The 12,343-nt window shown below is 40.6% G+C and overlaps 1 protein-coding gene across 1 annotated transcript; it reads left to right on the forward strand.

Moving 5' to 3' along the window:
• Nucleotides 1–775: 775 nt before the first annotated feature.
• LOC115692413 (aspartate--tRNA ligase 2, cytoplasmic-like) lies at nucleotides 776–5,493 on the forward strand. The gene is made up of 9 exons (XM_030619252.2): nucleotides 776–1,437; nucleotides 1,529–1,642; nucleotides 2,136–2,426; nucleotides 2,497–2,607; nucleotides 2,706–2,759; nucleotides 4,007–4,086; nucleotides 4,197–4,312; nucleotides 4,796–4,910; nucleotides 5,098–5,493. Exons 1-9 carry the CDS (start codon nucleotides 829–831, stop codon nucleotides 5,222–5,224), a joined length of 1,617 nt encoding a protein of 538 aa, XP_030475112.1. The 5' UTR covers nucleotides 776–828; the 3' UTR covers nucleotides 5,225–5,493.
• Nucleotides 5,494–12,343: the final 6,850 nt, after the last annotated feature.

Below are 12,343 nucleotides of genomic sequence, written 5' to 3' on the forward strand. Positions count from 1 at the left end.
AGAAGTTACAAAAAAGTTCATAAGAGATCAGGGTAAACCGGTTTGAACCGATTTGGTTCCAAGTTTTAGGAACCCAGGTAGAATCAACCAATTCTTGGTATAGAATTGGGAACCGAAACGATCAAGACCGATTTCTGATTTTTGGAAGCGCGAACGGGACCGACGCCTCGTGAACCGACCCGATTGCTTACCCTTGCTAAGTACATTATGAATAGGAACAGGATAATATTAATATAGAATTATTGTACGATATTGATTTCGGTGTCAAAACCTTTCAAATAACGTCACAACATTAAAAAAAAATGTTTTATTTTCGGGAAAATTTCAAATAAGGGTCCAAAATGCTCTCATTTTCTCAAATAAGGCCCTGAAACGGAGTTTGTGTCAAATAAGAGCCCAAAGTGTTTTCATTTTCTCGAATTCGTTACGGGTGTATCAATTTGTGATATTTAATGATTAAAAAATTAATTTAAGACAAATTCATAATAACTGTATCAATTTAGAGTTTTTCGTGACATCGGCCCAAATTTCGTACCGTCGATGCCGAGACTAAAAACTTCATCGCACAAATTCTGAAAAATTATATTTAAGATCGGGTTGCCGCGTTTGCCACGTTTCGGGAGTCAAAGCACACGAGGTTTAAGACTATTCTTCGTCGTGAATTCTATCTTCAGGAAAATTACGGTTTTGCCTCGCCGGCCATCGGGAGAGAAGGGAAAACCGCTGCGCACTGCTCAGCGTGGGTCGAAGGCCATTTAGGTTTTTTTTTGGCTTTTGTTCACCCTCTTCTCTCTCTCGCTCGTAGTTTCGCTGCCGCGCTTCTTCGCCATGTCGTCGGAAGCGGAGGCCCCGCCGCTGGAGCAGCCCAAGGCCAGCAAGAAGGCCGCCGCCAAGAAGGGGGAGGCCAAGCTGGAGAAGCTCCGCCGCCGCCAGGAGGCCTCGTCCGCCGTCGCGGCGGCGGCGCCGGCGCCGGAGGAGGCGGATCCCCTGGCGGACAAGTACGGGGAGGTGCCGCTGCCGGAGCTGCAGTCGAAGGAGGAGGTGCAGGAGCCGTACACGCAGGTCGGGGCGCTGGCGGGGGAGATGGAAGGGAGGACCGTGGTGGTGAGGGGGAGGGCCCAGACGATAAGGGCGGTGGGGAAGAAGATGGCCTTCGTGGTGGTGCGGGAGAAGGGATTCACGGTGCAGTGCGTGGTGACGGAGAAGGAGGGACTGGTCAGCAGGCAGATGGTGAAGTTCGTCGCCTCCCTGAACCGCGAGTCCATCGTCGACGTCCACGGCTCCCTCACCGTGCCGTCGTCCCCCATCAAGGGGGCTTCCCAGCAGGTGGAGATTCAGGTCAGCAGGATCTACTGCGTCAACAAGGCCTTGCCCACTCTCCCCATCAACCTCGAGGACGCCGCTCGCAGCGAAGCCGAAATCGAGAAGGCTCTTCAGGTATCCATCTCGCTGATGATCGTTTCATATCTGGACTTTAGTGAAGGCTAGAGTCTCCTGTTTATGTTCTTGTGTTTTGCGAAATCTGCAGGCCGGAGAGCAGCTCGTTCGTGTCAATCAGGACACGAGGTTGAATTTCAGGGTCCTCGACATACGCACGCCTGCTAATCAAGGGATCTTTCGAATCCAGAGTCAAGTTAGCAATGTGAGCTTCCCCATACCCCATTCCTGACGAAATTGAACAAATTCATTGCATTTGTTCTGTCCCCTCTTCCACAAAATTCATTGCATTTGTTTTGTCCCCTCTTCCACAAACCGTGCCTAAATCAACAACTAATCCATAGAAGGAATGAGGTGGCATTATTTAGACTTGCTTTCTTTTCAGTACGTGTAGTACATAACTGCAAGATGTTTAGATGCAAAAGGTAGAATTAGGAAATAGTTTCCTCCAGTCATTGAGGAGTAAATGTTTCAAAACATGGTGGAGGGGTGAAAGAGACACCGGAAGTCTTTTTCCTTTGTTTTTGTGTGAACGGGTTGTTTTTGTAGTCTCCAATCTCCATATGACTGATAGTCCAATTTCTTAAAATGCTGATGCGCTGGCACTTATGCGTTAAGCGGCCAATGTTCCTCCTAGTTTGCAATTTATGTTTGTTTTGAGTCTATCATCTGAATTTATATGATTCCGCATTGGGCAGATTTTTAGCCAGTTCTTGTTATCTGAAGACTTTATTGAAATCCATACGCCGAAACTGATAGCTGGATCCAGTGAAGGAGGTTCTGCTGTTTTTAAACTGGACTATAAAGGGCGCCCCGCATGCCTGGCGCAGTCACCTCAGCTTCATAAGCAAATGGCCATTTGTGGTGACTTTGGGCGTGTTTTTGAGATTGGCCCTGTTTTCAGGGCAGAAGACTCCTTCACACATAGGCATTTGTGTGAATTTACTGGCCTTGATGTTGAAATGGAGATTAAGAAGCACTATTGTGAGGTAGGATTGGATACTTTTTCAATTATCTCATGCTTTAGTTCAGTTCAATGAACTAGACTTTTATGTGCAGGTAATGGACATTGTGGACAAGTTGTTCGTTACAATGTTTGACTCGTTGAATGCAAGTTGCAAGAAAGAACTTGAAGCTATTGGAAGACAATACCCCTTTGAACCTTTGAAGGTTATAATATGGTCTTTTTTTTTTAGCAATCCTCTGAACATTATGTAATGATTACAAAAATAGTGCAACTCATGACAGTAACTTTTAATTGCTTGCAGTACTTGAGAAAGACCTTGCGGCTTAACTTTCAAGAAGGTGTTCAAATGCTCAAGGTGAGGAAAAAAATTTCGGCAGCTATATAACCGCCCATATTAAAAATAAAAAAGAACAGATAGAGTGGCAACATATCGATTCACTGGCACTTCTATATCATGGCTGTAAAAGTAGGAGCACGAGTTCTCTTACTGATTTTTTGTTTGTTGCTTCTAAATGAAACCGATTGTTTGTGGTAGCACTCCTCTTACCTGATGACTTGTTCTGTTGGAAGAGTAACCACAAGAAAGTGATATTTACAACGATATGCCATGCACGTGTACATTGGGGGCTGGGGCTGATTGTTGACTAGGTCAAGTAGATTTGGGTAGTTTAGGTATCATCAACTACTTAGAGCACGTTCCTTGATGTGTAGGTCCATAGCCACAATCATAGGCATCTCTCCAGCATCTAGGGACTCAATACCTATTTGGAGAGTCTATTTGGAGTGCAAGAGAAATATGAAGTTCTTTTACTCCAAAATTCTCAATGCAGGGCCTGAAATGCGTTGGTATTTTAATATTTTCGGAATGCAAATTGAAGGGAATTAATGGATTTTTCAGTTTTCCCGCTTTACCCATATGTGGCCTTCATAAATCCAATTTTGCCCTCTATGACTCTACTTTCTGGAAACCAGCAACCCTGCCACCTTCCTTGGTGGTTCCCTTGCAATGCTTCACTGGCTACATAGTTGATGGCATTGGGATTCAATGGCAAGGTCATCCCCCCAAGCACACTCACGCACAAAAGCTCTGGAGTAAAGTGTGCCAATCTGGACCCAGTCCCTCTCGTTGTAGGTCATATACCAGTAAGCAGCAACCTGGTCAACCAATTAGTGAATTTTACTGTAGATTGTGTAGGGAAACTCATGTCCATTCAGCAGGAAGCTCTTATCATTAACTAAATCTAAAGAAGCGCTCTCAGATTGAGATTTATCTGGTCAACAGAGGGTTGGTTACTTTTTATTTATTGTTGTTTGGAGTTTGATTTCTTGTCTTCCTGGGAATGAGTGCTTCGAGTATATGGAGTCATTTTATTGTCTAATAGCATGCATAGATCGCATCAACGTACAAATCGAATACTTAAAGTCAGTAGCATCCTGACACTAATTGCTTTTGGTCCAAAATCCTTGAGGTTGAATGTTGGTTACATTACTATATAGTTTTGTAACAGTTGCTGGTTTGTGGATGAGTGCTCTTGAAGTAGGTGCCCTATTATGTGCTAAATTTTTTCCCCTTGCTGCTCTGACATTACTATGCTTGTACAGGATGCTGGCATTGAGATTGATCCTTTTGGTGACTTGAACACCGAAGTAGAGAGAAAATTGGGACAGCTGGTTCTAGAGAAGTAATAAGTTTAATATTCTTTGATGTGCCTGAAGTTCTAAGTTAGGTTCTGATTGTTATTGCAATTACCTTTGGGTATGATTAGCTTACCAAGCTTTCTTTTATCCTTAGGTATGGCACCGAGTTCTATATACTTCACCGCTATCCTTTGGCTGTTAGGCCATTCTACACCATGCCATGCTATGATGATCCTGCCTACAGTAATTCATTTGATGTTTTTATTAGAGGTAAAGTTTTCGGCCAGTCTATACCTTCAGCAAATTTTCTTTGATTGATAGTTTGGGAGTTATGCCTTAGAGTATGTGATTATTGGCCTTACGGTTGGCTTGAAATTGTTTAAAATGCATATTCAAATTGTTCGAAAAGAAACATAGGGAGGGAATTGGTTGGATGGGAAGGCTTGAACTCTCAGGAGAACCATGTGTTGCATTGATTCTTTATATACCATGAAGTCATATATAGAGATATATCTTCCATAACTCCCAATGGTTCAGAACTTCTTCCATGGATTCTCAGGCTTCTCCTTTCTCTTTTGCATGGCCTCTATTATAAAATCGCATCTCGTGGCCCTTCCCCAGTAAATCTGATGTCTCGTCACATGATTGTGCTAGATGCCTGAGAGTTGCCCATAGGAGTCTCTTTTGACCTACAATCCTTGCATTCAACCCTTATTCAATTGCTAACTTCTGATTTGTATCATTTTGTCCCAGGCGAGGAGATTATATCAGGAGCTCAGCGTGTCCATGTTCCTGAACTTCTTACAAAGCGTGCAGAGGCAAATGGAATTGATGTGAAGACCATTGAAACGTATATCGACTCTTTCAGGTAATCCAGTTTGATCATCCTTCTCCTAAAAACAGTCGGTTTCTTTTGCCGTCATTGATGCAATGGTTGAGTCAGCTTATCACAGTTTTGATGATCCATATGCGGTACTTGGTCAGCTAGTTGATCAAGCTGCGCGTGATTATTCCTCTCCATTATGGCGAGACATTACAATGGTGATTTTGTGCAGGTATGGAGCACCTCCACACGGGGGCTTCGGAGTGGGATTGGAGCGGGTCGTTATGCTCTTCTGCGGTCTCAACAATATCAGGAAAACCTCTCTTTTCCCTCGCGATCCACTCAGAATCTCCCCGTGAGAACAGATTCAGTAATGCTATTCTGATCAGGTCATGCTCAGACGTACATACAACGGGCTCGGCTCAAGTTTTCACTATCCGGTGCGTATGAACTCCGCAGATTACAGCGCCCTGGGATTTCTAACGACCATCTTGCTAATAGGAAATAGTCTTAAAAAGCAAGTCTTGATTTGTTTATGATCAAGAGCGGGTCTGGCTATACGTTATACATGTTTCTCTTTTTCTTTTTGTCATCATCAATACAAGGCTTTAGAATGTTTGAATTTCTACTTTCTTGGTGGTTTTTTTTAATCTTCCGATACTTAGAAATCTCGACGACGAGGGACGATTCCTAGGACTTCGGCATAAATTGGTAGGATTTAAACAAATCAAGTATACGATGGAATTGTCGATGAGATTTGCATGCGATATTTGTTTAGCCAAAGATCATGTCACTGCAACTTACATCTGGCTTCTATGATTTTTCATTAGTGAATATCGTAAAAATTAGCACGTACGGATTTATGCTTACCGCTAATCGTGTTCAAAATGAAACAATACATGAACTTGGCGTGAAATTTAATTATTTTTGTAACTAGATGGGTCACGGTTAACAACTGCCACATTAGTTTATACAAGTAAGGTTGTTATATATTGTCAAAGGCAAGTGCGTGCCCTTTTTTTTTTTGAACCTCGATTACAAGTGAATCATGCTATGAATAGAAAAGAGTTAAACCTTGAGAATGTGCAATAGTAAAAAAATTTAGTGATAAAAAGGAATAAAATAATTAAGAAGAAGATTGTAAAGTGCATTAAGATATAAATAGCAATATTTGTTGAAAATTTGATCATTTCTCCATGATATCCTCACTTGTGGAAAATGTTATGGCCGCATGTTTTAAGGAACCATTTAAGCACAGGTTGAAACGATTGATAATGAAACCCTGAGGACTTAAACATTAATATCTTTCTATTGAACCAAAACCAAGGTCGACCTTCCTCGAGAAGAAAAAGGAAGAAGCCCCACCTACCGACTCTAGAACAAATTGAAGGTAAGCACTCACTTGACATAGAAACCATTGAAACCAAGGTTGAATCAATTGATGAATTACCCGTAGCTATCCCGTTTCCAGTGTTGCTAACTGCTTACATGGACAAAGGAAGAGACGCGCCAATTGCCGTAGAAAGAGAGAAACTAGTGGAATAATACTTAAATAGGTCCGTCTCCTTGGGTGGTGGCTCCGTTTTAGATATTGAACTCCGCCTTTATACTTTTGAAAAAAATAACGGTTAGCTAATGAAAAATATTGCCTTACTCAGAGGATGTGATTAATACACGACTACCCAATCCAATAGATTCATAAATTTTTTATGAATTAATGCCTGTATCTAGTGAGAGCTCGATTCCACTTTAAAATCAATTGCAATTTTTTAGTCTAATTCCACAATAGCTTTCGATAATCCCACTCTCGACTCAATTAGGGCCTATAAAAGTGGATGTCGATTTCTATATCTCATGTGGTGCTCTCTTCATTATATCAATAAATCTCAACTATTGATTGACGAAAATGAGGTTTTAATCGACAATTGAAATTTGTCGATACATCATGGAAGCATCGTGCCAAGTAAAGAATCTTCGCCCGTTATCGCCAAGTAAAACTTTAGATATGTTTGGGATATCGGCGTGTTAGGCCGTGATCCTAGAATCTCGGGATATCGGTATCATGGCAATTCAATTGGCGGGCATGCTTTCTTAGGACTCTCGCCCCCACATGGTCTAGTCTAGGACACAATAAAGCGACGTTTGCTGGAACTTTGTGTGCTTTCATTTGACTAAACAGATAAATACATATCAGCAAAACATTAAAGAACACAAAAGAGAGCTCTCAAGAAGACGTAGGATGGCGATAATGTGTCCGTGGACGTGGGGATGTACGTCCTCTGTACCCATTCGCACGTCGATACTGATCCCTAGCCTGCTCAATTTTCTATCCACGGCTGACGTTGATGCCCGAGAGCAATTCCTTCGTCTTCTAGCCCTCCACGTGATAATTAGGATTCGGTGCAGGGTCCGTGCCCTCCATACAAGTCCATACCATCAATGTAATAAGATTAGACTTGGTCAAGAAAAGATGGTGTTTGTCACATAGATAGGTTCGATTCAAGGATGGTATTTACTTGATCTAATGAAATTATCGCATCAACATACGAAATGAACTCTAGGCAGAATATCAAAGTCATTAACTAATTCTAAAACTACAACTTTATACTCTCGACTAGGTATGATTCTGGGTTTATTTAAAAAACAATCATTCCTCTTTTCGAAAATACCCCGCCCCTTTTTCTCACGCTCGTCATCGAAATTACTCTTTAACTCAAATAACCCTGTCAGACACCACGACATCAAGTCGTCGCTATCATTGCCCACCACCACCAGCAATCTCTCTCTCTCTCTCCCACAACATCGACGACAAAGTCCTACCCCATGGCATCGAAGTCATCGATCGCTTCGTGATCGTGATGTGAAGTTGTGATAGCCATGGCTTTGTTGAGCTCCCACGTGCGCGCTCACATACACAGACGCTGAGGCACACACATAGATTTAACCATGTCGTCAAAGGCAATGGTTTGAGGCAATATGGCGGTGCGTGGGAGCGGCAGACGTCAATAGCCAGGCTTAGGATAAGGTTTGAGATATAGAGATGGTGGAGGAATTAGGGTTTTCAGCGTCCATCTTTTGCAGAAGGTGCTTTGTTCATTGTAGTTGCGTATATTAGGACCGCAAATATAACATAATACTAGAAGATCTAAAAAAATAGACCATGCAAAGTGAAAAGTGCCAAGTTAATTGTTCCTCCACTTTTTACTTATACATTTTCGTGCTTGGGTGGGGAAGTTGAGCTTTGGTCGTATCCCTTCCGTCCACACTAACTGATAAGCTACTTCCCCAACCTCGCTCTGCCTTTTTCTTCGTTTACGTTCGTCCCACTTCTTCAACTATTCCCTCTCTCTCTCTCTCTCTCTCTCTCTCTCTCTCTCTCCCTCTCTCTCTCTCTACACTGCCGGCCTTCTCGAATGATTATGGAGAGAGATGCTCTGTCTCTTCGCTCCTAACACGTCGTGGACTCTTGGGCAGTTGGGGTTTTGACGATTCTTCAACCACTGAAAAACTGATTCCAAATCATGCGTCAGCAACTTTCTTGTAATCTCACAAGTTTCTTCATTGCTGCGGATATTGAGTGACCATAATGGGCGCACACCCACCGTGACCAACCGTTCACAAATTTTGTCCAGCCGGAGACATTTTTGTCGCATCTTAAATGAATAGTTTAGAAAATTAAGTACAATTTAGAAATCTGGGGAAGAGGGTGCAGCTCTAGGGTTAAATGTAGTGATAAAAAGGATAAAACATAATTGGGTTAATACCACGGAAAATCCTAAACTGGTACACTTGTGACAAATTTATCCCAACCTAATTTTTTGACTACTAAAAACCCCAAACTGGTCAGCTGTGACAAATTTACCCAAAACTAATTTTTTGACCACAAAAAATCCTAAACTGATACATTTGTGACAAATTTATCATTCGTTAAATTGGATTAATATCATGAAAAATTACACACCGGTACACTTATAAAACCCCAAACTGGTAAACCCGTGAACCGCCACGTGTCATTCAACTCAGAAATTCGACAATGAAATTAAACGAAAACTAATGGAAGGTAAAATTATCACATGTGTACCAGCTTGAGATTTTTTATTGTTAAAAAATTAATTTTGGGTAAATTTGTTACAGGTTTAATATTTTAGAGTTTTTCATGGTATTAACCCTAAAAAATATTAACAAGAAGATTGTAAAGTACATTGAGATATAAATAGCAATATCCCTTGAAGAATTTGATCATTTCTCCATGATATCCTCGCAAAGTCCAAATTTTCATTTTGACATGATAGAGTTTAAATGTTTCTCTTATTTCGATTGAAAATATCGCTCGATAAAACATGTCACGTAAGTTTAGTGCAATATTACGATCATAAACAGTGCCTTACAAGAAGGCACGACTGGTCATAAAGAAAAGTACGATATTGGAAAAGGAGACACCCAAGAAGTTAAATATTCATAGAATACTACTTACCTAAAAGAAATAGAGATGATCGAGTTCTTGCTCGAGTAGATTCATAATTTTTTGGATGAATTAATGCCCAAATTTGGCAAGAGACCTAATTTCGCTCCGAAATTAGTAGCAATTTTCAAGTCCAATACCACAATAACTCTTAGATAAACCAATTCCGACTCAATTAAGGCCTGTAAAAGTGGATATAAATCATTTATCTCACACGGTGCTTGCCTTGGTACATCAACAAATCTCAACAATTGATTGACGGAGATAAGGTTTTTATTGACAATTCTTGACAAATTATTTAGTCTAATACCAAGGGCGAGGGCCGCAACGCCTTATCTGGATTTGGGCCTTGTCGTGCCTTAGCGGCATGATGAGGGAAATAAGGAAAAATATAAAAAAATTGAAAAAAAGAAGAAAATTTGAAAAAATTTCACGTTAGAATTGGCCATGCCACGTAGGATGGTCGGTACTAACTGTACCGCCATGTCAACAATTTCCGATTAAAATTTGCCAGAAGGACTATATTGAAAAATCATCAAAAGGTTTAGGATCAAACTTGCTAAATTAAAAAGTTTAGGACTGAATTGACTGTTCTATAATAGATTTATGATTTTTTGGATAATTTTCCAGAATTTCACAATACCTACTTATTTTCAAGTGTATAGTAAATTAGAACGAATTATACTAGTGTTAGCAACCAAAGAAGGCCAACATAGATGTTGGCTATATGAAGAGATATAGTGACTTTGCGAGGCATCAACTGTATTAAGGGACTCACCCATGGGTAGCTCAGTTGGTTAGGGCGTATTTGGGATTGAGTGATTAGGTGCACTGGTCCCAGGTTCGATTCCTCAGCTGAGCACTTGTGATTTAAGTGGGGGGCCATGGTAGTGGGTTGCTGTATTAGTCTCCCCCGAGGAATAGTCGAGGTGCGCGCAAGCTGGCCCGGACACCTCGGTTATAAAAAAAAAAAAAACTGTATTAAGGGGAATATCAGCTTTGTCATCATAAGATGTGCCATTGATTATGCCAATCAAATTGTGGATAGCACAAGTTTGGTGAGCAAGAGAATTGGTGTGTACGACATCGGCGTGTTAGGCCACAATCCTAGAATCTCGAAATGTCGGTATCATGGCCATAGATATAGGAAAGGGAGATTGGCGAACGTGAAGGAGGCAATTGGCAAGCATCCTTCCTTAGGATCTCACCCCCACATCGTCTAGTCTAGGACACGATAAAGCGACGTTTGCTGGAACTTTCTGTGCTTTCATTTGATAAACATACGAATACATATCAGCAGACATGAAAGAAAACAAAAGAGAGCTCTGAAGATGTAGGATGGCGATAATGTGTCCGAGTATGTGGGGATGTACGTCCTTCGTACCCAATTGCACGTCGATGCCGATCACGTAGCCTGCTCAATTTTCTATCCACGCCTGACGTTGATGCCCGAGAGCAACTCCTTCGTCTTCTAGCCCTCGACGTGATGATTAGGATTCGGTGCAAGGTTTGTGCCCTCCATACAAGTCCACGACAACAGCGTAATAAGACTAGAATGGTCAAGAAAAGAAGTTGTCATACGATTCCTTAGATAGGTTCGATTCAACGATGGTATTTACTGGATCAAATGAAATTATCACATCAACCATACGTAATGAACCCTAGGGAAAATTTGGAAATCATCTTCTATTTCTAAATCTACAACTTTGTAGTCTCATTATAAATTTACTTAGAAGATGGTCACTTCTCTTTCCGAAAATACCCCGCCTTTTTTCTCGCCCTCATCGCCAAAATGGTTAGAATATTTAAATATTAAACTGAGTTACTGTCTAACAGTTTAAACTTTAATAACCGTTGGAAATGATTTCACAAAATCTTTTGTGTTATCGAAGCAAGAGTTCATATGTTCTAATCTAATCTCACAAACCGCACCCCACACCCCCCACCACCCAAAAAAATTTGAAAAAGCCATGCTTGCTCCATGGCATCGAAGTCATTGATCACTTCATGATCGGGATATGAAGCGGTGACAAACACGAGAGCTTTGTTGAGCTCGGGCGTGTGCACTCATATACATAGACACACACAAGAAAGGTAACCATGTCGCCAAAGGCTGTGGTTGGAGGCAATGTGGTGGTGCTTGGGAGTGTCGGAGGTTAGTAGCCAGCTTAGAATAAGTTGGGTTTAGGCTATATTTGATCGTCTAGATTTCTAGGCAGGATAAGACTGAAAATGATATGATATGAAATATAGGGATTTTGCTATATCGTATTCATTATTTGGTATAAAAGGCATATTGATGTAAATGCATCTGAAAATGTATTAACAGAGATGGTAATAATTTCTCATGATTCACTACTAAAGAAATCACAAATCGAAAAAACCCCCATCAATCAATTCATAATTATTTTACGATCTACATCTTACACGGGTTCGACAATGACAAGAAATGTAAACTAGCTACAACAACTTCGACGAGGTAGATTAGCTAGCGAATGCCAAGTCTAGTAAAATAGAGAAAAATATGATTATTCACCTTGCGATTCAAACAAAATATAGTGTTTTGCCTCTCTTGCCACTTTCGTAAAACTTCAACATGAAACATAGAGCTATGAAAAAAAGGAGTTTCGACTCTTTTGCTATTTTTGTAGACTTTTGGCTGGAACTATAGAGCTACTAAGAAAAAGGAGCTTTGCCTTTCTCTCACTGTTTTCGTGGAGCTTTGACGTGAAGAAGGAATCACAAAGGAATTGTGAAGCTTCAACATGAATCAGAGATACGAAGAAGAAGGAGACGGAGTGAATTAGAAAGATTGGTTCAAGTTTGAATTTGTTCATTTAAAATTGAGGTTCTTCTACTTCATTTTTATTTACTTATTATATAATTATTCTCCTCTCTTTTTTATTTCTTTCTTATTCCCTTCGATCATTCCTTAATAAAATTTTTATTAAAGAATAAACAATACTAATATACCAAAAACATGTAATAAATATAGATACTATATAAATATATTTAC

This window comes from Syzygium oleosum, unplaced genomic scaffold (assembly GCF_021117445.2).
Source record: "Syzygium oleosum isolate NSW1041296 unplaced genomic scaffold, Sole_v2.1 Sole_v2.10, whole genome shotgun sequence".
Taxonomy (NCBI): domain Eukaryota; kingdom Viridiplantae; phylum Streptophyta; class Magnoliopsida; order Myrtales; family Myrtaceae; genus Syzygium; species Syzygium oleosum.

Bases quoted from the DNA above. Each gene is read 5' to 3' on its own strand.
- LOC115692413 (XM_030619252.2), top strand. From the start codon at position 829: ATGTCGTCGGAAGCGGAGGCCCCGCCGCTGGAGCAGCCCAAGGCCAGC. The intron at 2,427-2,496 runs GTAGGATTGGAT...TTTTATGTGCAG, and splicing joins TTAAGAAGCACTATTGTGAG to GTAATGGACATTGTGGACAA. The intron at 4,313-4,795 runs GTAAAGTTTTCG...ATTTTGTCCCAG, and splicing joins ATTTGATGTTTTTATTAGAG to GCGAGGAGATTATATCAGGA.